The 24,633-nt window shown below is 47.8% G+C and overlaps 1 protein-coding gene across 4 annotated transcripts in view; it reads left to right on the forward strand.

The window, feature by feature from the left end:
• GPATCH2L (G-patch domain containing 2 like) overlaps positions 1–24,633 on the forward strand; it is a 297,460-nt gene that overhangs the window by 202,316 nt on the left and 70,511 nt on the right. For 2 of the 4 annotated variants that reach the window (XM_078659937.1, XM_078659939.1), the window contains exons 7-8: positions 13,022–13,073; positions 17,898–17,983. In XM_078659937.1, coding sequence (XP_078516063.1) covers positions 13,022–13,073; positions 17,898–17,983 — 138 coding nt within the window. Of the gene's footprint in view, positions 1–12,925; positions 12,966–13,021; positions 13,074–17,897; positions 17,984–24,633 lie in introns of all 4 variants that reach the window. The other 2 variants (XM_078659938.1, XM_078659940.1) reach the window with 1 other exon arrangement.

A 24,633-nucleotide genomic window follows, 5' to 3' on the forward strand; every position in this document is an offset into this window, starting at 1 on the left:
CTTGATGGAACATTAAGGACTAGCCTGGACGCTGTGTTTTGGGCCACTTGCAGTCGGTTAAGCACGTTTTCATTGGCGGAGATGAGAAGACCGTTGCAATAATCTAACCGACTTATCACAAGGGCCTGGACAAGGGTCTTTCTATAGACGTCTGATAGAAAAGGAAATACTCTTCTTAGAAGACCAATTGTCCGAAAACATGATCCAGTCACCAAGTTCACATGTTCTTTTAGAACTAGTCCCTGATCTAATCGAACTCCCAGATTCTTCACAGATTGCTTTGTGCATGGGACAGGTCCTAAGTCCAAGGGCCACCAGCCTGGTGACCAGAGGAGATTACAGGGGTGTGGAATTTAATAAAATATCCACTTGTCCATGGGGCAGGTTGCTTCATAAATCTACTTGTCCTGTAACAAAATCCACTTGTCCCTTTGGTGCCATGTAGAGCGGTGACAAAGTATGACAGCAATCTCATTATATAGGAGTTCGGATATAGCCTCTCGGATTCTGCCAGGGCTCATAGCATAGTAATGATTGAATACTTGCAATCCCCTTGTTGCCACATTTCTGCAGATCTAGATATTGGGGCTGAAGGCAGTGGTAAGCAATAGTTCCAGGGTTGGAATGCCCTTTTGAGTCTGTGCAAACCTACTAACTTGCATGTTTTAAGGGTTTTCATCAACTCTTCTCCAGTCTCCTTTTTACATACTGTGAAATGTTGGAAATTTACCCCTGACAATGGCAGACATAAACCTTCTTCCGTAGTTGGGGAAAAAAAAGTGGTTGGAGGGAAAGTGAACTTGCAAACTCAGATTTTCGCATGAGCAAATCTACACATGCATACTTGCTCATGCTAAAATTCAGTTCACAAATATTTTTAGGAGTACTATATCTTGTCCTGCTTATGTAAATTCTTGGGAATTCACAAAAGCCATAATGCTGCATTTAATGCAAGGACATATACCATGGATGCACTTTTGAGACTTTCTTTAATATTTGGACCCCTAATTTGGTCTGGCATGGACCATGACCTTTTGCGTTGATTAAAATGTTCTCTCTCTCTCTCTGTATCAGCTGGCTTCAATGTGATTGACAGCATTCTGCTCTTTCACAAGGAGCATATCGGCACACGAAGTAGTTTTGTTCAGTGCCAGTAACTACTGTGGCAGTGTGTGCTTTTTGAGACTAAAAACTATTTTTGCTTTTGCCAATGTTTGCTATAATGGTGAGGTCCCGGCAGCTCCCACACCAATAAGGTTTTACAAAAACCATGCCAAAACTAGTCACACATTGACAAAACTAAAAAGCTGACCACCAATTTCAGACCTACTGGCTTTGCCAATGCTTGTTTCTTTTTGTTTTCCATGATTCTATTGAAACTGGTTTCACTGATTTTCCTTTATGAATATTTTTGGGAAATACTAGCATGCATAAACATGTTACTAAATGATGCTGCAAAGAAATGGTACCTAAAATTTGACAGTAGTTTAGCAAAATGTTTTTTTTTCCTGCTTTAATTTTTTTACAAACATTTTATTTTGAAAGCAAAGAATCATCAATCTTGCTTTCAGGCTTCTGCAAATATTTGCATCAAATCAGACAGCATTCTGGGAGCGTCTTATATAGGTTAATATTGCTAAATTTGGAAAACGTGTCTACACATTTTTATACTGGAAACGTGTCTACACATTTTTATACTGGAACCATTGTCAGTAGTGCAGTCAGAGCTTCCAACATGTACTTAGAGCGCTCACCCTATTAATAAAGGTTTTCAATTATTGAACCATAAATACAAGTTTGAACAGCATCAACATATGAAGAAAAATATGACCTTAACTGCAGACAGTGCCCTTCCCTGATCCATAATGTGGTACTGCAAACTGGCAACCAAAGGGTTTGTGCTACAGGGGGTTGGGCCTACTTGTCCCAAGGACAAAATACACATTAAAACTTGTTGCCCTTGACCCCAAACAATATGTCCAGGGCGTCGGGCTATAGGAATTCCACATCCCTGCAGATTAGCTTTCCCAAAAAGCATCACCTCGGTCTTGCCAACATTACACTGAAGGCAGTTGGAGGTCATCCATTTGGACACTGCTCTCATGCCTTCGGCAAAAGCATTCTTAGTAGCAGGGGTGAGAGTCTGGAAGGGGAACAAGAGCTGGGTGTTAGCATACGACACTGGGGTAAATCCATGTGTCTCACAATGTCAGCAAGGGGGGCCACATATACATTAAATAATGTGGGGCTTAGGCATGAGCCCTGTGGGACCACCTTAGTGAGCTCCCTAGAGGTGGAACGATCGGAGCCCAAGCTGACGCTTTGTGAGCGGCCAGAGAGAAAACTCTCTAGCCAGGACAGTGCCACACCTCCAATCCCCACTCTCTGCAGACGACCGAGAAGAATCTCATGTGACACAGTGTCAAAAGCTGCAGACAGGTCTAACACCACCAGAATCATGGAGCCTCCTCTATCCTGTGGCATCTTGATGTTGTCTGCCACGGAGAGGAGCGCAGATTCGGTGCTGTAGTTGGGTCTGAACCCAGATTGAGAATAGTCCAGACCCCCTATTGCCTCGAAATTGTACACAGGAGTGTTCACATGTTTCTCGGTCAATTTGCTCAAGAATGGCAGTAGGGAGATGGGGCGGAGGTTGGAAAGATCTGTCCATGGCATGGCCGAGTTCTTCCGAATCTGATTTACTACTGCCCATGGCATGGCCGAGTTCTTCCGAATCTGATTTACTACTGCTTTTTTCCAGTCTTGTGGTATTTGTCCCTCTTTAAGAGAGAGATTCATGATGGTTTGTATCATTGGGCAGAGTAGATTACTCAATGAGGCAGTTATTTTAGCTGGAAGGAGATCTAGAGGGGAGCCTGTTTTCATTTTTTTTTTTTTTTTTTTTTTTTGAAGAAGTTTATTAATGTTCAAAGGTGCAATACATATAGCAAAGCCTACAACCCTGCGGGCCGGCTGCAAAGGAACGGTAAATCGTGAGGGTGCAAGCCTGCATAAGAGGGCGTATCATTGCGCCCCTTGTGTCCCCGGTACATTAGGTCATAGATGGTATAGGCACATTATCTTAAATCAAGAAAAGAATAGGTCCATAAATGACGTCCTATTTTTCAGTTTTTCTAGAACTAAGCCATGAATTCAGCAAACTAAACAAAACAGTTCATATCGGTATGTCCCAATGTTCCTATCGTGGCTACACCACATCAAGTCTGTCCCATTTGCACGGTGTCGATAGGAGTCACCTCTGACCAGTGTGGTATGTGGCGATGATGGTACAGTACAGCAGGGGGTCAGTGGTGTGCATGCGCAAGTGCTCTTAGACTTGAGGTGGGACAGCTCCTTAGGGCCATGGTATTTCGCCGGTCGCCGGCCTGGTTAGTGGAGCATGTAGCTGTCAGGTGGAGTAGCCTCGCTGTCGGTGTATCAAGCGGCGTCTACGCCTGCAGTCGCCGCCTGGAGCGCCGTTGACCGCTTCCACCCACCGTATCATGGGGGGTTGGAGAGGCCACCGCCGGTGAGCAGGGGTCTGATATTACAAACATGTGAACATGAACGGGGAAGAGGGTGGGGGGGGGGTGGAGTGTATTTGCGGGGGCGATGTCAGCAGCTCTGCGCTGGGGGCGTGTTGCTGGGCAATGACTGCTGGTGGGCGCCCGCGTGGGCGTCGAGCCGGTTCTGAGGTCTGCGCGCTGGGTGATCCATGTCGGTGCCGGGGGGGGGGGGGGCGGCGCTGCGGGTGGTGGTTCCTGCAATAGGGCTGCAGCCTCTGTGGCCCACCTCCGGTGTCGCTTATTCTACGTGAGCCCCCTGACAGTGCCCTCCCCCTGCAGGGACCCCAGGATGCCATCCCAGAGCTGTGCGATCGGTAACTGCCTCAGACCCGCTATTTCTTCCCGGTGTAGCGCCGTGCCTTCCGCCCTGGCCCAGTTAGTAAAGGATGTGAACCAGTGTGTCGGGGTGGGCGGTTCTCGCCGTTTCCAATGCCTTGTGAGCAGCCGTTTGGCCGTGATGAGGCCCAGATCCCAGAACCGTGCCTGTGTTTTGTTCAGTTTGGTTCTTTTATAGAGTCCGAGAATGCACGCCTCCCACGTGTCCGGCAGGCCCGGGCCCGTGCTGTGATTCAGGAGTGAAGTCACCTCCCCCCAGTACGCAGTCAGGGTTGGGCAGTGCCAAAGCATGTGAAGGATATCTGCACCCAGCAGGTCACATCTGGGACAAACGGCAGTGTCGATCGCGAAGTATCTGTTTATTCTATCTGGCGTTAGGTATGCCTGGTGCAATATGTACAGTTGAATGACACGGAAGCGGGAATTGCGGGGGACGTTCACGGGACTAGCTAGGACTAGGTTCCACTCCTTATCTGTCCAATCCCTCCCTCGGTGCGCCGCCCATTTAGCCCTAATCTGCTGTGTGGGTTTTTGCGTGTGGATGAGAAGCGCCTGCGCTAACCAATGCGTGATGTGCGAGCCTCTGCCCATTACATGTAGATATTGGATCAGGTGGTGTATCGGCGGCTCATCCTGGATGTCTCCCCAGGAGTCAGTGTATGCCCGCAGTACCGACGCATGGAATAAGAATTGCCAGTCCCGTGGTTTCCGATAGTTCCGCAAATGGGAGCAGGGCCCAGTCAGCATACAGGTCACCCATGGTCTCTACTCCGGCTGTGACCCAGTGGTCCAAATTGCGCGGCGTGACCATCCCACTCCTCCTGGGGGTGCCCAGCAGGGGGAGGGCAGGAGCATACGGTCTGACATTTTGTGTCAGTTTCAGGCTCCGGAGAAAGCATTTGCGGGCCACGGCCATATGCAAGGGTAAAGGACGGGGTCCTATGGTTAATGGGTGAAACAGGGCACAAACCTGGGGGTGGGTCCATTGGTAGTCCGCAGTGGCCGTATCGTCTAGATGCGTATCGCTGAGCCAGTACGTCACCCATTGGAGCTGTGCAGCCAGGTAATACAGCTCCATGTTGGGGACAGCCAATCCTCCCTCTGCAGTCGGGGAGTACAGTTTAGCCAGCGCCACTCGAGGTCGTCCCGTGTTCCAGATCAAGCCGCGAAGCATTGGTTCCAGGTCGCGGAATATCCGTGCGGGGACATACGTAGGGATATTCGCGAAGTGATAGAGTAGCCTAGGGAGCGCTATCATTTTGGAAAGAGCTATTCGGCTGGGCACGTTCAGCGGCAGAGTTTTCCAGAAGGACATCTGGGCTCGCAGGGAGGAAATAGCGCGCACCAGGTTGCCCTCCAGTATGTCCTGTGGGTCTCTATAGATGTGCAGCCCCAGGTATTTAAACGTGGTCGGGTACCAAGCGAGCCGGGTCCCTCCGAGGTGCACATCGCATTCCTCTTGGTCTCGGCTGAACGAGTAAATTCCGGACTTGGCCCAGTTGACCCTGAGGCCCGAGACCTCCGCGAAGGTCTGGAAGATGTCCGATAGCTCGGCTGGTACCGCGGTGAGGTCTCGCACATAAAGCAGCAGGTCGTCTGCATAGAGGGAGACTGTGTGTGTTCCGTCAGCCAATGGGATCCCCCATTCCGCCCCCCTGTCCCGCAGCAGAGCCGCCAGTGGTTCAATGGCTAAAGAGAAGAGGAGGGGCGACAGGGGGCAACCTTGCCTGGTGCCCCTGCGCACCCTGATCCTCTCCGACAACAGCCCACCCGTCCTCACTCGGACACTGGGTCTCTGGTAGAAGGGGAGCCTGTTTTCATATTTCTTATCAAGGACAAAATGTCATTTTGGCTAGCTTCTGGGAAGGCCATCAGAGTACCCTTGTGTGTGTTAGAATGGGCCCGAGTACAGATAGCAGTATTTTTAGAGTTGTTGGCCTTAACAATTTTTTCATAGATAGCCTCTATTTTGTTTTCAAAAAATAGGGAGATGTCATTACATAAGGTTTGGGAGAATTCGTCGGGACTCTCACAGGCCGAAGGTTTCACAAAGGTCTGCAAGATCTTGTATAACTCTCTGGAGGAATTGCCTGCTTCTGCTAGCTGTGACGCCACACAGGTTTTCCTAGCTAGTCTGATGTTTTTGTAGTAGGAAGACATGGCTTCAGAGTGGATCTTCTTACTTTCTTCGGTGTGGGTTTTTCTCCATATTTTTTCCAGCTTTCTGCAACCTTGCTTTTCCAGTCCAAGATGTTCGGTATACCATACTTCCTGCTTAGATGTAGAGTGTTGTTTCATCAATTTCAGCGGGGCTAGGAGATTGACTGCTTCCAGGAGAGCTGTGTTATATTTGGAAAGAGCTGACTCTACATTATCTGTTGCCGCGATGGGCATATTTCCTGAATCGCATCTAGAGTGACCTTATGCCATTGTCTGCGCCATATGGGGGGGGGGGGGGCAGGGGGTTGTTTAGTGGGTTTAACCAGACCAGGCAGGGAGAATTCAACCACACTATGGTCTGACCAGTTTACTCTGGTCGGGGGATGGCAGTGTATTGTGGGACAGTTGGAGAAGATCAAATCTAGAGTATGACCTCCTATGTGGGTAGAGCCATTGTTCTGTATCATGAATCCTAAAAGAGAAAGGTCGGAAAACAAGGACAAGGTTTCAGGATGTTCAGGGATATCAGCATGAAAGTTGAAGTCCCCTAACAGGAGAACATTTTCTTTGGATCTAAGATGTTGTGCTAATAGCTCAGTTAGAGACAGAGTAAATCCTGTACTTGGTCATTAATCACCTCTCCAGGCTCCTACATGGACAAAGGATTATAGATTCAAGTAGACCGTACTTCAGCCAGTGCATGCAGTTACTGTAGGGTCATGCTCTCTCCTTTCTCATTAGGCAGGCAGACTTCCAGGATTCTTCAGGCAGAGCCTTAGCTTCTCCAGCAGGAAGTAGTGGCCTCAAGTGATGTCCCTTCCCCTCTGGTAGATTGTCTGTCAGGCAAACACCAGCCCTGGTTACAGAGCATCTCCTAGAGTACTCTGTGTATTACTCTGTTCCTTGATCTAGAAGAACTTGAGGCTGAAATAAAGTAGGTTGGTTTTAATTTCAGTTTTATACACGTTTTCTAGATGGGTTGCGAGTCCACGGTCTCAACTTTCAGAACCGTTTCAGGGTAACTTCCTTTCTTGTGTTATTTTCAGACTACTCTCCAGATAATCCTTTAGTTAAGTGATGCTTTTTACTGCACGTATCCCTGGGGCTGTCTCCAACCAGGTGCACCCACAACACGGGCACAAAAAATTATGAATGATCGCAATAAAATATAGGCCTGGCCTAGAGGGTGCCTCATCTTGAACAATAGAAACTACAACCCCACTTTTCACCCTCTATCTATCAAATGGCAGTGCTCAGGGATAACTAAGCAGCAGCTCCAAGCTAAAAAAAAAAGTATTCATGGAATTTTTAAAGGCAGCTCGGTCTCCCTAGTCCTCACCATAAAAAATACAAAAATGTGATGTAAGGAAAACTTGAAGTAATATCAGCCACTGGCAATTATTCAGGCCCCATACCAATCCAATGTTTTTTAGGCCACCATGCCACTTTGGGTTAGACTCAGCCATACGTTATTCAACTTTGGTTCTGATAAATTAGAAACAGTCCAGCTTGAACTGCCAAAAAGTCAGGATACTAGATCCACACACATTTGGGCACGTCTGTGTAACATACACAGGACCTGCCTATCCCAACTGAAGTCTTGCATCCATTTTTGTCTTAGTGAAGTAGTTTTACCTCTTTGATTGCATACTCTCGAACCGACCTAGTTAAGAGGCTCAATAACTGACTGCTTTACAAACTAGGGTATCTTTGCTTTACTGTATCCTTGTGAAGACTTGCTTATTAATGATTTGTAAAGGCATTGCAATTCCTTCAATCTTAAAGACTACAGAAAGCGACAATAACATGAGGGTATGGTACAGTTAAACATGTGAAAAGTGATAGAAGAGGGCTGGAAAGACAGGCTGGGAGCATGGGTAATGGGGAAAGAGGTGGGTTGCCGATGTAGGGGGTAGACAAAATTGAAAACACATGAGTTGAGAGCAAAGATGGGACTCTGGAGGGTATTTTGGGATGAACTGAAATAGTGTTGTTTGCCTTGCAGTGCAGACACTTTGCTTCAGCAGACAATACTGAGAGCCTTGGTGAGGGGGGGAGGCAAATAGGCTGATGACAGTGAGAGAAATCTTCAGTTATGAAGCCAGACTTTGGAGGTACAGTGATATATGTACTACATCCAAACGGAGAGATCTCAAGGAGGAGGTTGCCTTTTCTCCTGCATCACCTCCTGTAGTGTCTGTAGACCCACACTGTCTTCTCATCCTTCCTCTAATAAATGCATTTATCTGCAGAGCTTTGAGCAGATGGGAGCACTTGAGAGACTTAGAGGTAGAGCTGGGTCAGCATCTAGGAACACACTTCCATGTTCTGGTAACCAAAACACTGTGGTTTAAGGATGAGCACCTCACTAGGATGTTAAAGGACAGGATCTGACCCACACTTGTCCTGGATGCCTGGCTTAGGCTTCCAAAACTTCAGGCTTGACCGTAGGCAACCATAGATGGATGCTCTGATGAAGCCACAGTGGTTTCGGCCAATATCATACAATGGTACAGTAGCAATGTGCTTATTAACACCATTGTTTCTTCAGTAACACAAACTTGTGTCCAGTTCAATCCATTTAAGAATTAAACAAATGTACATCAGAAAGTGCTTGAATGTTGGCATGCTTGTATAACCGGAAACACAATGATGTTTACCGTAACACAAATACATTAAGAAAAATATTTTTTGTACAGTTTTAAGTGTCTGTAAAGTAAAAAAAAATGTGTTTACAGTAATGAAGCAGGGCAAAAGATTACAAAGCATGGCTAGTAATATAGCTGTGCTACCAAGGTGTCAAACTAAAAGGTACAGATGTACATATCTACGTTTCCGTGAGAAAGGAACACGAGAGACATGTGGGTACTCTGCCAGCATATGCCTGGCTCTTCATTTGGGTTCAGAAAGAGGTAATAAAACTTGAGAATGAAAGATGGTTTTTGGTTAAAGGGAACCAAAGATATGGAGTTCTAAGGCAAAAAGCACTTAGAAAAAGTCAAGCACTAGGGAAAGACAACAGTTCGTTGTGGACCTGAAACTAAGGCACTATTTCAAGCAGACTTCAGTGGAGCAGAGGTCTATTAAACCATGCAGGTTGTCCAGGTCAAAGTTTTTACCTTCAGACTTAGTCGACAGCGGCTGGGAAAGCTTCTTCTAATCAGACAATAGCTCCCCAGAGAACATTTCTGGACCCCAGGTCTCCATTAAACAAGGTCTTTAGCAGGGTCTATTTCTTTTTAGCCAGATAGGCCCTCTTTGAGTCGGGAGTCCTGCTTTTTGTGCCCTTGAAGCAGGTGAACAAGAGGCCAATCGCTTGCGCTTTAAAGAGAGTTTTCCGGTGTGCCAGCAGGGTTCAAGGTTTTTGTGTGAGTCTTCTCCTAGCTGGGCCGCCTTCTTCGGATGGAGGTTTCCAAGGTAGAGGAATGTTCTGATTAAAGTGGCAGTAGAGGTGCTAGTTTTATCCTGTAGACGGTGACTGTAGAATTTAAGTTTTCTTGCAGTTTTCCCATCTGTTTTGGTGCGCTTCCTCTTTATAAAAGGAGCCTCTGTTTCAGCACAGTGGGACCCACCTCCCACCGGACAGGCTTGTCTTCAGCTTCTTTGCAGCCCCCCTCCCAACATCTGGCAGAGTCAAAACATTTTCTTTCTTACCGTGGCTGGAGCCTAATTGTATAGGAGGGTCTTGGGGATGAAAAGAATAAGCCCTGTTTGGGAACTCCAAGTTAAGAGGTAGCGCTAAAGCTGTCCTTCCATATCTGGCCGTGTGATAGGTGGCAAAACTAGTCACCACTGCCCCCCTCGCCCACTGTAACTGTGGAGAGTATAGAAGGGTCCTGGGAATGAATAGAAGAATCCCACTCTAACATCTCCAAATCAAGAGGTAGTGCTAAAGCTGCCCTTTGTTCTTCAACTGTTCTGTCCACTCCCAGATAGCTAATCCCTGGTAAGTGGTCAGCAGATAACTCATTTGCCTCTGGACCTAGGAGAGGCCAGTCATTGTCCTCTGAGTCTGAATTGTGAACTCTCCAGATAATGATGAGTATTTCAGCTCTGGATGTGTGTTAAGTTGCAGAGCTTGTTTAAAGCCAATTCTGGCTCAAGCAGACATAATTATTTATTCAGTGTTTAATATAGCACGACCATGACCCCGTAGGCTATCAGAGCGCTTCATAGTAAAGATGTAAAAACTCATTCCTATAGTACATTTAGCTGGCAAGCATTTAATAAATTACAACCAATTAAAAACTAACAGTAACTTCACTCCGCAACATAGACTTTTACACATTCACAGAATGCAAGTCTAGAGGAACCATATTGTATATTAGTACATTAGCACAAAGGAATGTGAGACCATATACATAACAGGTGAAAGTAACGGTTACTGTAGGAATTTGCTCATTATAAAGATCTTGGCTTCTTTCTCGAATCTTGCGGAATTTGGTAAAAGTTTGATTTAAGTAAAGTTTGAAAAAGTTACTTTTCGGCTTATGTTATCAATAATCAGACTTGACCATTAAGTCAGACTTTAAAAATAAGCAGGAAATATCTCTGAAGCATTTTTCTAGCCCTTTCCCAAGCAAAGGTAGAAAATAAAGATTTTAATTCCAGCTAGGTCTCAAGTCTAGCCTGACATGCATAGTGAAATAGCTTTTCACAGCGAGGGGCATTAACCTCCACATGTAGTCTGATATATAACAGACTACATGTGGAAAGGGCTAGAAAAATGCTTGAGATATTTCCTGCTTATTTTTTAATTCTGACTTCTATATATATATATCATCACCCTATCTGTGATCGTTCAAGGCATACTTAATGGGTGATGGAGAAATATATAAAATGGGCTTTTCCTACATGGCAAACACATTTTTCTCTGCCATGTGCAACTGCAGTGCACTTAAATTGCTTTTTAGTCAGAGCACGGTGGTGCCCCTGAGCAGAAACATGTTTTTGTCATAAATAAGGGTGGTGTAAACATACACTGCTGCCCGCATATGACATTTAACTTCCCATGCCGTAGGTGCCCTTAAGGCACCTTTTTCAAGGGACTTCTTTGATAAGTTAAATAGGCCAAATATGGAGCTTGAATGTACAGCATATGTTTTAGAGGGAAGCACAAGCATGTTGCTACTGTTTAGCAGTGGTAATGTGCACTAAGTTCTAAAGCCAGCACATTCAGGCTTCCAAAAATTGGGGGAGCACGAGGAAAATGTGGTAACTTCTCACGGTGGGCTCTATTAATGTTTCTTATCGGGTGCTTTACAACCTGCATTGTACACTCATATAAAGGTTTGCATAGTCGATCAAACAGCAGCAACTCCCATCTCTATATTCTGTAATGAAATCTCAGCAGACCGTGCTCTCACTGAGGCGCTAATGGCACCTAAGGCAAAGGGTGGAAGACACTGCTGTCTCGCACGGCCCTTTGGCTTTGAATGTTACCACTGGGGTGTGCAAATCTGCAAATCCACAGTCTGGGCCATTCTGTGTTGATATTTCGTCACCTACATGTACGGAAGACTGCAGTCCTAGAACTGTGAATAGAAAGAAAAGGTTGTACTTATGTAGGTTAAAATAACATTGAGACAATGGATGGAGATTGCACTTGCATAAGTTGGAATAACATGGAGGGAAGACCGCAGTCTATGAAGTGTGAATGGCATGGAAGCAGGAGTGCAGATGATGTGCCACCATCATTTTACACTGCATACATTTTAATTCAGTGGAGTATGAAATGTCATGCGCAGAACTAGAATTGAGGTATGCAAAGAAACAATGTAGTCCTATGTGTGTAAATACTATTATGGTGTAGCGGCAGAAGGTGCTTTCTTGGCTGTGAACTGCATTGAAGGAAGGAAGCAGGGTATTTACCCCAGCTGTGTGTATAGCACTGATGTAATGGTAAGAGGATGGCCTGGAATAGGAGTGGCAAGGTAGGAGTTGGATTGGTTATCTGACATCTTTACTTCCAAACAAGCCAAATTTTAACCAAAGTAAATGTCTCTTCTGTATCAAGTATTCAGACCTTGTATGCACAATGTTTTTATTCCCATTCAAATGGTTCTGTGTTTTAACTTGTTTCTCTTACCCTTTCTTTCTTCCCTTCACAACTGCTGATTGCTGTTTCTCCTTTATCTATGTCTTTATGTTTTCTTCTTTTTCTTGATTTATATTATTCTCCTTTTCGGTGAATTGTTTCATCTTGATTATTTTTTCCTTCCACCTTTTTTCTCTGTCCCTCCTTTCTTTTTTCTTATCTTTTTTACTGCTTTGAATTTTTTTTCCCCACAATCCATGTTTGCTACAATATTCTTTTCTTCCCTTCCTCTTTTTCTACCTTTTTTTAACCTTTTCCTATCCTTCCTCACTCGTTCTCATACATTGCTGCACTCATTGTATTTTCTTCCTTCCATTCTTTATCATCCTCTGATTTTTTGTTGTTGTGCTGTCCTCCTCTTCTCCCCCTTTCTATATTCTCCTTTACTTTCTGAGTACTTTGTTTCCTTTCCACTGGATAATTCATCCCTACCTCTTTCCTTTAACCTTCTTCCCTCCTATTCTCGTCTTTCTTTACCCACTTCTGGGATTAAAATCTTTATTTTCCACCTTATCGTTTCTCACTTTCTATTTCCCATGCTGCCTTTTCATCTTATGTCTTCTTTCCATGGTCTTCCTTCCTCTCCATTCTCCGGTTTGTCCTTTACCTCACGTTCTTCCATCCCTCTCTATTCTTCCTCACTCCACCTCCCCCGCAATCTTATACTAAATGTATCAAACTTCTCCTACCATCTGTCTTCCTTCTCCGTGCTGCACTCTCCTTGTCTCTGCATCCCCACTCCTCTCTTACCTTTTTCTCTCCCCAGTTTCTGGTTATCGTCTGCGGGAAAGAGAGACCGGAACCAGGTAAGCTATCATTCTCCTCGTGTTTTTACCGTCTCATGTGGTTTCCTTCTCTTTAGAATGAAATGGACGGCTTGTGATTTTCCACATATACCCAGCTCTGTGCACGAGGTAAGGGTTCACTGTCCTTCCTCTTTCCCTTGGTGATTGTAGATTCTTAAAAAAACTAAAATACCTGTTATTGGAAGAACTACAGTAATATTTTTTTTCTCAGACGGTGAAATCCTTGCTCCAAGGCCTTACTTGAGTCATTATACCTGCAGTGGTTTTCCTGAATAACCTGTACCCAATTAATCATTAAAAAGTGTATCTATTGTGTAATTTCAGAATGCAAAGCTGATCACTCACCTAGTTGTTCAACTCAATATTGAACCGACTCTGTGCAGGGTTCTTCTGTATTACAGTTGCTACCGTGAAAATGTGTTTTTCTTACAATATCGGAAGTATAATTTAGCATTTTACAGTGTCTTCAATGTACTTCTGTACTGCAGTGTCTACAGAGTAGTTCATCGCTGCACAAGATGTCATTTGTCCATGCATCCACTACCGGATATGTAATTAGTTCTAGGTTATCTGCTGTCTAGTACACTGTTGCAAAGTGTGTGCAGCATAGTTGAGCACCTTGTACCCATTATATGTGGTATAATTCAACATTACACAAAATATCTGACTCGTTGCTAGTATTTCATTGTGTCTGATGCATAGTTCAGTATGGCAGGGTATTTGTATTCATAAAAGAGAAAAGCAGTGGCGGACTATATAAGCTGCACCTCAATCAGTCACAATAAGTTGAGTGTCCCGTGCACAATTCTTCCGGGACCTGCCACTGTTTTGTGCCACTGTTCGACAGATCAAAGGCTTTTTGAAATATAAGAAGGTGCACCAGGAAAAAGTCAAATTCCAGGGTGGATTTTGAAATAGCTCCTTTATTATTAGTCTTCGGTATAAATATTACTTAAAATCCAGTCAATGCTTTTCGTTCCGTATACTCCTGGAACTTCATCAGGGCTCCAAACTGTGGATAACGATAGTGATTTCAGATGAAATCTCTTGATATTGCATCCATACACATGAACAGTTCTCCACATTAGATTATCCAAAGGTTTTTGTGGGATACACCCAATTTCAAAGGTTTTTGTGGGCTACACATGGGTTAAGTCCTGGAATCCTCTATTACATTTATTGCATAGTCCTGTCCTTTCACCTGTCACTTCAGCTCTTTGTATAGGCATTTAAGGGAAATATCCCCAGGCGAAGCATAATAATGCATCGCCAGATACAATGTTCTAGAGTGTATCTCACGTAATTTTGGTGAGTCTTAAACGCAATAGTAGATACAAAAGATTTGTAGTGAGATAGTTGGGAACAGTGTGCCTTAACGGGATCAAAGCCCAATCGAGTGTTTTTTTTTTTTTAAATAGCTTCAAGTGTGCTGGAGACCAGGATTGTAAGATTGTTTCAGCACATTGGAATTATTCAAGGGCTGCCTTAAAAGTTTCATGTTTTAATATGGCCTTTAAAGAGCCTTTTTCGCATATAAAAGCTTAAATGCCCATCTGATTATATTGGCCACAGCTTTTGAAAAGACACTAACAGCCCTATACGAAGTATTTGAACCGGTGTAGCTTGGCTCAGTAGTGTTATTTTGCGTAGTAATTTACCTTTGCATGTATTCAGAATGTGCCATCTATTAGTAGGAATATATTCTGTTGAATAAGTTAAGGTAGGGGGATTTTTGCCTGATAAATTTCAAATACAGAGTATAAGTGTCTTTTACCAGAAAAGGAATAAAATCTTTTAAGGGCATTTATATGAGCTACTGCTTTTAGATCCACGTGCTGGAATGGAAAGAGGTTTTGAGGGATTGTGTAAATACCCTGAATAGGTGCATGCTTTTGCCACCTTTACATAATTGGAGAGCCCCCTTTGGCAATTTTGGCTCTGGCAAAAAGATGACCTGGCTCAAGTTCAAATCCGGGAGAGTGAAGTCTGTCGCGGGAATGTGTGTTGATACAATTGGAAGTGAAGTTTGTTACTGATGAGACAAGATTGCTATTCTGTCCTTTAATATCTTCATTCATGTGCTTTGGTTGAGACTGGTGTTTTCGCCACATTTTCTGTAATTTCCCTTTGTAATTCTGATTTTGAAGTTTCTTGTTCGTGTTTTTACTAGAGGGAAAAAAACTCTGGTCTTGTGAGTAACCCTGGAAGTGCCATAATATGTGCTGACAGTGATTTGCTCTTTCTCTTTGATTGTGCGGTTCCCAATCTTTTCATGAATATTGTCAGATTCCTTACTTTTTTAAAGGCCATAACTTTAACCTTAGACTGGTAGGATTTTCCTGGACATTGAAGGCCAGTGGAGGCACTAGTAATGCTTGTTTGATTTTTCTCCAGAGAAAGTAGGCTTTATAAGAAGGCCTAATGGGGAGGCAATCTGTGCGAGCGTCTTATGTCTACCGGACCTCTCTACAACAAGCTGTCCCTCTACTTAGGATTAGTATGGGGAGTATTGGACACCCCAATGCTCTTTGATCTGTTTGTTGGATTCTTACAGCTTCCTTCTTGGGGGTCATTCGCTGCCCACGACATGCCCCTGTCTCACTGCCTATCGCATCCGGCTGGCTCTAACGGACTCTAGTTGTCTGATGACAGACCGCTGGGACAGGGTCCCGCTCCTGGACAGGCCGAAACTGCACACAACCGGCCTTGACCCTCAATCCCGGGCCAACTCAGGCTTGCTCTGGCCCCCGGCAACGTTCCAAGGCCTCCGGAGAGCCTCTGATCTTGCTGCTGCTTCGCCTCCTAATCATCATGACGTCATGTTTCACCTCCCGTCAGTTTGCCGATTCCAAACTCCCAGGATCCCAGCCACTTGCATATAATGCCAGGAAAAGGCGTCCTCTGGGCTGTACTCGAACAACCTGTTACCGGACTCTCTCCTCATTTGGCATTACACGGCTCTCGGCCCCTGCCCTCCAGTTAGCTCCTCAGGGCAGCTGTGGCGTCTTCCTTTCCTCATGCTTTATCCTATTGAAGGGGACTGCCAGAAGCAAAATGCAGAATGCCGGTGCCCTGTTGCAGCTCTTGGTCCACGGTTCACTCGCAATTTGTGGCTCACTGTTTCTGGTGGATTCCCGATTACTGGGCCACCAGATGAAGACGTTGGGGCCTGAGGGCCCATCGCAGGGCCGGCTGCGTGGGACCAACGGAGTGCCGGGGTACTCGTGCCATACTCCTCCCTTCTTGCCCCACCTCTCTGCAGTCAATTTGATGCTCTGCATGACGTCTCGAGTCTCGCATTGGCCGTTCTGCATTCTCAACCATGTGCCTATATATTTGGGCAGTCTTATGTTTGCTAAAACGTGCGACAAAAGATTGAACCGTCAGCAGTTACTACACTCTCCCAGAGAGAGTTTTTATACACCAGGAGCAACCATAGTTTGCAAAATGTTTGACTTTTACGTTAATTTGCTTAATCCTTGGTAGCAAATGGTTTATTCAATGAGCATGTGAACTTAGGTGCCCTATTAGCTAGTGGAAGCATGTATTGGAGAGCATCATATTATTGTAGTAATAAGAGACAGTCTTATGATGCATGCTATCACTGTGACGGGTAATTACGTCAGAAGCACAACCATGCTTGGGAATTTTAGGGCCAGAAGCCAGTGTATCCTACATCTCAATGGTCTTTTTCTGTCACATTTGTTTTAACAATAGGACAAACACAGAACCAAAATAAGTGCCCTACAAATGCATTTTTCAGACTCTGGGTGTTCGGGTTTGGAGAAAGATCAATCCCTTGCTCTAGAATGCTAGCCACTGTGACAGGTTGAAGTAAAATAGATTACTTGGAACAATAACAATTTTTCTGGGACTCAGTGTTAGTTTCAGAACGCACTAGCTAGAGGAAACACCTGGTGTGTGTAAAGAAATCTTTGTGCTTGAACTCGTCTTAATCTAAGTAGGCTGCTGGTTTTTATCTGGATCGGTTAAGAAACACAGAAGCATTTGTGAAGATGGCTTCACTTGCCCTAATGGAGTAATGAAGTGGCAGGCCTTGTTCCACTTGGCACCAAAGTCACACCAGGTAGCAGGGTGGGTCTAAGTGTGCTGACAATTAGAGGATGTGTGGATGAGTGAACTTTTAAGTTAAAAGCTTCCTTCAGGTACTAGAGTCCTGATTGGTTTCCCTTTGATTGGAGGGAAAATGAGACTGTATCTGGGGCTACACGTTCTGTAATTACTTGTGCGACTCCTTCTCTCCTACCTATGTTTGAGCAGAGCTGAAGATGGAATAGTTTACTGTAATGTTTTTTCATCTGTTAAGTATATGGAAGTAAAATTATGTGATAACCCGAGGTTATGTTGTGACTGCGCTAGAGTTTGAAAATGGACGAGGCATATTAAGAAGCATCCAACTGGAACAGATGAGAAATGCAGCAGCTACATCTTTATGAAGCTGTCACATAACTTACTTACTAACTCCCCTAGCTGCAGAAAATAAAATGAGGATAACCTGGTCCTGTTAACCGTGCCCCTTTTCCCCAAGCCCTTCAGTTCTCAAGCATGCACATAAATTCAGCAGTGTCATGCAGGAGCTCTTAACGAACTTCAGCAGAATGCATCTGTAATTCAAACATGCAGAGAGGGATAGTAAAGCATGCATTCGTACATACACAGATTCTTTTGATGGTTACTGGCTCGCATGGGCCTGGCATGGTCCTGGCAGTCATCTGAAGGCTATGTTCCCATCGCAATTCCCATTGCTCATACTAGCATAATCTTTTATCTCTAATAGGTCCTTGTCACTTTGCATTTGTAAACTTTAACCACATGATGGAACCACACACAAGCACAAGCTCGTTCTTCTACTGTCCCAAAACCAACATTCTGTGAGTTGACCGACTGCATGTTGTACCTTGTGTCTTGCAGATGAACCCCTTATCCCCCCTTTACTCACTGGATGTGCTGGCTGAGGCTTCGCACCGAAGATGCTTTCCTGCACATTGCACTGCCAGGTACTTTTCATTCTGTTATGAGCACAAAACCATGGTGCTACTGTTCGGGAGGTGGGTTGGGAATGGGATCAAGTTAGTACCTTTTATGATACAGACCCCCATTACTACTTATAATGCCCCTTTTCCCTAGACCATGCATGTTTGTCCTTTAAGTTCTTGTACTTTGCTTTCTGATGCTAGTGTTACACTGGTCACCACTGTGGACTATCTTTAATAAGGTGAGAATTCTGTAGGAAGATTCTATATCCACCAGAAATATTGTTACTGAAGGTAAATAACTTTTTCTTTGGAGGTCACGTCACCTTTACCATATAAAGCATTCTCTAATAGGAATGATTTTGTCGTGCAGTGTGATAGTCATCAATGTTCAAGTATATATGCATCCTTTGCAGCAGTGTCTTGCCAGTCAGTGGTCAGAAACAACTGGCTCCTCGGAGGCGTTTATATTGGTGGCGCTAAGGGTATAGCACATGTGACCATGATTGAAAAAGTAAAACGTTCTACTTGTCAGATTTTTTTCTTGATCCACAGATGCAGCGGCCAATCATCACTGACTCTTCCCTCAAAGGGTGAGGGGCACACCTGCCCTTCTCACAGTTTTGGTTCAGTTGGTAAGAGCATCTTCTCAACATCAGTGTGTTGGAGTTGCTGACAGTGCAGCTGGCTCTGCGATCCAAACTGCACCACAAGGTGGTAGCTATTTGGATAAATCCTGGCCATATTGTTGCCTCCCTATCAGGATGGTGCACTAAGCCTGAGGCTTGACTACTGCTAGGATTGCATCTGAAAGAAACAGGTTAGTATTAGATTCCCTACCTTAGAATATCCCAAGGTGTCAGACTGGATCCGGAAAATTTTGCGTAGCAGTACCCCTGCGCGTCGTGACGCGTAGTCTGCAGCTCCGTGTCCGTCGTCTGTGTCGTTGGCTCCGGGATGACGTCGTCGGAGTACTTAGACGCCGCCCTCGCGCGCTGACGTCAGTTCTTCTTTATTCCGTGCCAGCAAGCGCAGGTCTGGAGAAAGTGGTACCCTTTAGTCCCTTTTGACTACGCTTTTTCGATCCTTTTTGGATCCGTTTCGATTCTACGACTCCATCGGTGCCGGTAGCGATGCCCAGGTTCAAGCCCTGTGCCAACTGCACTCGACTGATGTCGGTTACCGACCCCCACCGCCGGTGCCTACATTGCCTGGGGCCCGACCACGATGACAAGTCGTGCCCAGACTGCCGGGCCTTGACATCGAAGGTGGGAGCGGTCCGGCAAGCGCCTTGAGCTTCGGCAGTCGACCTCGCACCGCTCGAGGGACCAGTCGCGGGGCCGGAGTCATCACAGCTCGGCGAGTCGACACCACTCGTCGGGCTCCTAGTCTTCAGGTAAGAGGCACAAGAAGTCGAAGATGCGACATCGCTCTTCTGACTCACCCCCCCCCCCCGACGCTCTCGTGACGAGGCCGGGGGATCGGGTGACATTGCCCACGTGGCTCCGCCGGAGCCGCAGGCGTCGCGGCCTGCTCCATACCCGCCTGCCCCTGGCAGAACACGACGCCGGAGGAGATCAATGCCTTCCCCATGGCCATGAGGTTGCTCTCTCCTCCGTCTGGTTCCGCGGACCCGACTGGGAGCCCACGCGGGCCGGGTGCTTCGGCCCCGGCGCCGTCGGCAACTTTGGTCCAGACGCCGCAAGGCCCCACTGGATCCGGGTCGCTGCTGGTCGACCTTACGGATCCGCTGGCGTCGACCCCTAGGGTGTCACCCCCGGCGCAGTCCTCGGACGACGCCGTCCCTGGTCCGACCCCCGGTACGGATGCGGCGTCGCTCGACGCCGCATTCGACGCCGGCCGAAGAGCAATACTTCGAGGATCTGGGTCCATCCTTTATCCCTGAATTTCAGGACATGGCGACGAGAGAGACTGGGGGGGGTCTGAGGACCCCCTGGCACGTGAGTGCCAGTCATATGAGGACTGGACACAGGGACTAGGGGAAGCCAGTGGCCTGGATACCTCCCCAGACACTGGCATTGTCTCCCCTCCTACCGTGGCTACGGAGGAGGGGGCAGCTTATAGCGTGGTGCTGATGAGGGCAGCCAAGGCCTTGGCTCTTGAGCTCCCCGTCGCAACAGTGAGATCCAACATCCTCACAGAGGTCCTTAAACCGCAGGTAAGCTCCCCAGAGCTTCTACTGCCGTTTAATGAGTCTCTCACAGACGTCCTGTTGGGCACTTGGTCCAGGCCCACTACAGGCCCTCCTGTAGATAGGAACGTCGCTAGGCGCCACCGCCCAGCTCCGGGCGACCCTAGTTTTTTATCCACCCACCCCACCCCCGAGAGTCTGTTTATCCAGGCCTCTACCTCCCAATCCGCATCCCGACGGCACCACCAGATCGGGAATCCAAGAGGTATGAACAGTTCGAAAAGAAGATGTTCTCCTCCCTTAGTTTGGGGTTGTGGTCTTTCAACACCGCGTGCCTCTTGGGCCGTGACACCCACTCTCTGTGGGATACGGTTGCGGCCGTGCTGCCTGAGTGCCCGGAGGGAGCCCGGGCGAAACTCGTTCAAGCCCTTGCGGAGGGAAGAGACGCAGCGCGGTACTCTATTAGATGTGGACTGGATACCACGGACTCGCTAGGAAGAGCGATTTCCACATCTGTGGCGGTTCGCTGCCACGCCTGGCTGAGGTCCGCCAACTTATCGGCCGATGTCCAAAACACCCTTATGGACATGCCGTTCGATGGCAGCCACCTCTTCGGTGGCCAGGCAGATCATGCGCTGGAACGCTTGAAGGACTCCAGGGCTAAGGCCAAGTCCTTGGGCCTGTTGGCCCGCGCCAGCAATCTTTTGCCCAGCGCTCCTTTCGTGGTCACGCAAGGGGTGCTCCCACACGTTCTGCCAGCCACGGGACGCAGACTAACATTCAGCGCGGTGGCGGACGTGGTTACCGTCATGGCGGTAACCGGGGACAACGGCGCGGCCAGTCCACATCCACCCCTGCAGCATCCGCCTCAAAGCCTTCCTAGACCGAGCTTTCAGGCCCATTTGACGCCAGTGGGGGGCAGGGTTCGCCATCACCTCCTCCACTGGCGCTCCATCACATCGGACAGGTGGGTGCTGCAAATCATCTGAAGGGGCTACTCCCTCCCCTTCGAGGCGACCCCTCCAGCCATGCCACCGCAGTACCACCGCGTGTTGGGGAATCACTTGCAAATTCTGCAAGAGGAAGTTACGGCCCTCTTGGCCAAGGGGGCCATCAAGCGCGTTTCTGGGCCAGAAGTAGGGTGTGGTTGTTACTGTTACTCCCACTACTTTCTGGTTCCCAAGAAGGGCAAAGGGGGTCTACGCCCTATCTTGGAACTCCGCAACCTCAACGGCTTCCTCCGGAAGGCGAAGTTCAAGATACTGACTTAGGCTCAGGTCTTAGCTGCCCTAGACCCAGGAGACCGGATGGTAGCGTTGGACTTGCAGGACGCCTATTTCCACATCCCCGTCCTGCCGGCCCACCGGCGTTACCTGCTGTTCACGATAGGCCACGAGCACTTTCAGTTTACCGGGCTCCCCTTCGGCCTTATCAGCGCCCCACGGGCGCTGGTAAGGCCGCAATCTTCCCCTACCTCGACGACTGGTTGTTGAAGGCGGGCTCGCCCCAGACAGTCGTCAGCCACCTCCAGACTACGGCCGACCTCCTGCACCTGCTGGGGTTCTCCATCAATGTGCCGAAGTCGCACCTGTGTCCCTCTCAGAAGCTCCTCTTCATCGGAGCGGTTCTAGACTCGGCGCAGTTTCGGGTTTATCCTCCCGAACAGCGGGTTCGGGATATTCAGGCTCTGATTCCGATCTTTCAGCCTTTATCCCGAGTCTCGGTCAGGTTGACGCTGCGGCTTCTGGGGCTGATGGCCTCCTGCATCCTTCTGGTGCATCACGCCAGGTGGCGGATGCGGGCTCTGCAGTGGGACCTGAAGTTTCAGTGGGCCCAGCATCAGGGCAACTTGTCCGACCAGGTCTTAATCTCGGAGGGCACTGCAAGACAGTTGCAGTGGTGGCTCACGGACCGCGATTGGGTCAGCAGCAGATCCCTCTCCCTACCCCAACCGGAGCACGTAGTTGTGACGGACGCGTCCCTCCAGGGCTGGGGGGGCCACATGGGAGAGGCGGAGATCAGAGGCCTCTGGTCTCCGGCGGAGTCCCGGCTCTACATCAACCTTCTGGAGCTGCGGCGATCCGGCTTGCACTGAAGGCATTCCTCCCCTCTGTCCGGGGGAGCATAGTGCAGGTGTTCACGGACAACACCACCGCCATGTGGTACTGCAACAAACAGGGAGGGGTGGGGTCGTGGACCCTTTGCCAGGAGGCTCTGCGCCTCTGGCAGTGGCTCGAACATCAGGGCGTGACCCTGGTGGTTCAACACCTGGCAGGTTCCCTGAACGCCAGGGCGGACGAACTCAGCCGTCGGTGCATGATGGATCACGAATGGCGTCTGAACTCGGACGTGGCGCAAGGTCTCTTTCAGCAGTGGGGAGAGCCTTGGTTAGGTCTATTCGCCACAGAAGAGAACGCGCAATGTCATCAGTTCTGCACGTTGGAATTTCCAAGGCGGCACTCGCTCGGAGGCGCTTTTTGTCGCGAGTGGAGTTGCGGTCTGTTGTACGCCTTTCCGCCTATACCACTTCTGCCCAGAGTGCTGAAGAAGATCAGGCGCGACCGGGCCCAAGTCATCTTTGTGGCTCCGGACTGGGCACGAAGATACTGGTATCCCGAGCTACTCAGCATGTCAGTCATGTCCCCGATTCGTCTGCCTCTTCAGGAGGACCTTCTGTTGCAGCAGGGGACGGTCCTCCACCCGAACCTGTCCAGTCTCCACTTACATGCATGGAGATTGAGCGGCGGCAGTTGAGGCCATTTGACTTGCCTCCTGAAGTCTGTAATGTGATTCTGGCAGCCAGGTGTCCCTCCACAAAATCGGTATACGCCTGCAGGTGGAACAAATTTGTGGCATGGTGCACAGCAAAGGCTGTGGATCCCCTTTCTGCCCCTCTTTCAGAGGTTCACCTCTTTCTTCTTTCTCTTGCCCAGCAGGGCTCTGCTCTGGGCTCTCTAAAGGGCTACCTCTCTGCCATTTCCGCCTTCTTACGGCTCCCTGATCAGCCCTCTTTGTTCAAGTCCCCGGTTGTAAATACGTTTTTGAAGGGCATCACTCATATGTTTCCTCCTGTTCCTTTCGTGATGCCTCAGGGGGACTTGAACCTTGTTCTGACTTATCTGATGTGCGCTCCCTTCGAGCCACTTCATAACTGTCCTCTTCGTCTCCTTACTCTTAAGACTGCATTCATGGTTGCCATCACCTCTGCCAGGAGAGTGAGTGAGCTCCAGGCTCTTTCTTCTCAACCTCCCTTCCTTTCTGTCCATCCGGACAAAGTTGTGTTGCAGACGCGATCCTCTTTCCTGGCCAAGGTAGTCACAGCCTTCCACATCGGGCAGTCCTTCACCTTGCCCACCTTCTTTCCGCATCCCTCGAAAGAGGAAGAGAGGCTCCACCGTCTGGACCCAAAACGTGCGCTCTCCTATTTTCTGGATCGCACACGCCAGTTGCCCCAGTATTGGAACTTTCATAGATTCCCATGCTTTGTATCATTCCCCGTCGTCGGAATGGGAGCCTCGGTAGTATAAAAAACCATAGAAACAAAAGAGAAACCTAGGCCTAGGCCTCATCTCATTTTGTATTCTATCCACCTCTTTTTGTGAAAAAGAGACCAAACTTTTGCCAGGACCAATCAGAGCAGCCTCACCCTCTAGAACCTTCCTGAGAGAGCTCAGAGCCTCAGATTTTTCTACCGCACGTTGTGCTAGGGAGTCTCCACTGAGCTCTGCTCAGTTTTCACTGTTTTTCTACTTATTTCTTCAAGTTTCTGCTTCAAATCGTCATGTCTGACAAGGAGAAGAAGGCCTTATTCAGGTCCTGTGCCTCTTGTGGCAAAAAACGTCTTTTTGTGGAGGATAAGCACGATAATTGCATCTATTGCTTATATCCTGACCACAAGGCCACAGACTGCAAGATCTGCAGGACTTTCTCGAACAAGACTCTTCGGGACAGAGAAGGCCGGCTACTTACCTGGCTTCAGAAGATGAAGACACGCAAGGAGGTGCTCTCTTCGGATGAGGAGGATTCCGTGTCTGCTGCTTCCTCGCAAAGATCAAAGAAGAGGGGTAGGTCTCCCCCTGGTTCTTCGACATCTGAGCCCCCTCTTAAAGCCCCTCACAAGATCTCTGACAGGTCTGAGAGGGCTGGTCCCCTTCAATCGCCTCACGAAAGTGTAAAGGAGAGGCAGGGACAGGCTACAGCAGTGGTGCCAGCCTTAAAGGACAAAAAGGAGGTGGTGATCCTTTCTCCTCCGTCCAAAAAGATCAAGCCCAGTGATAAACACTCTACTGGCACTTCAGGATCTGGGCCGGAGAAAAACAGCGTCCGTCGACGACAAGAACACCAGGTACGTCGACGACTGTGACTTTGGCTAAAGTTCCCGCTGTTTCTGTGGCTCCGTCGACGGGCTCGTCGACGGTAGCGGTGTCCACGACGACGACTTCGTCGACGTTCAAGGTTCCGAGCTCGTCGACGATGATGGCTTCCACGTCGACGACGACTAGCAGGCCGCTGTCGACGGCCG

This window comes from Lissotriton helveticus, chromosome 9, assembly GCF_964261635.1.
Source record: "Lissotriton helveticus chromosome 9, aLisHel1.1, whole genome shotgun sequence".
Lineage (NCBI taxonomy): Eukaryota > Metazoa > Chordata > Amphibia > Caudata > Salamandridae > Lissotriton > Lissotriton helveticus.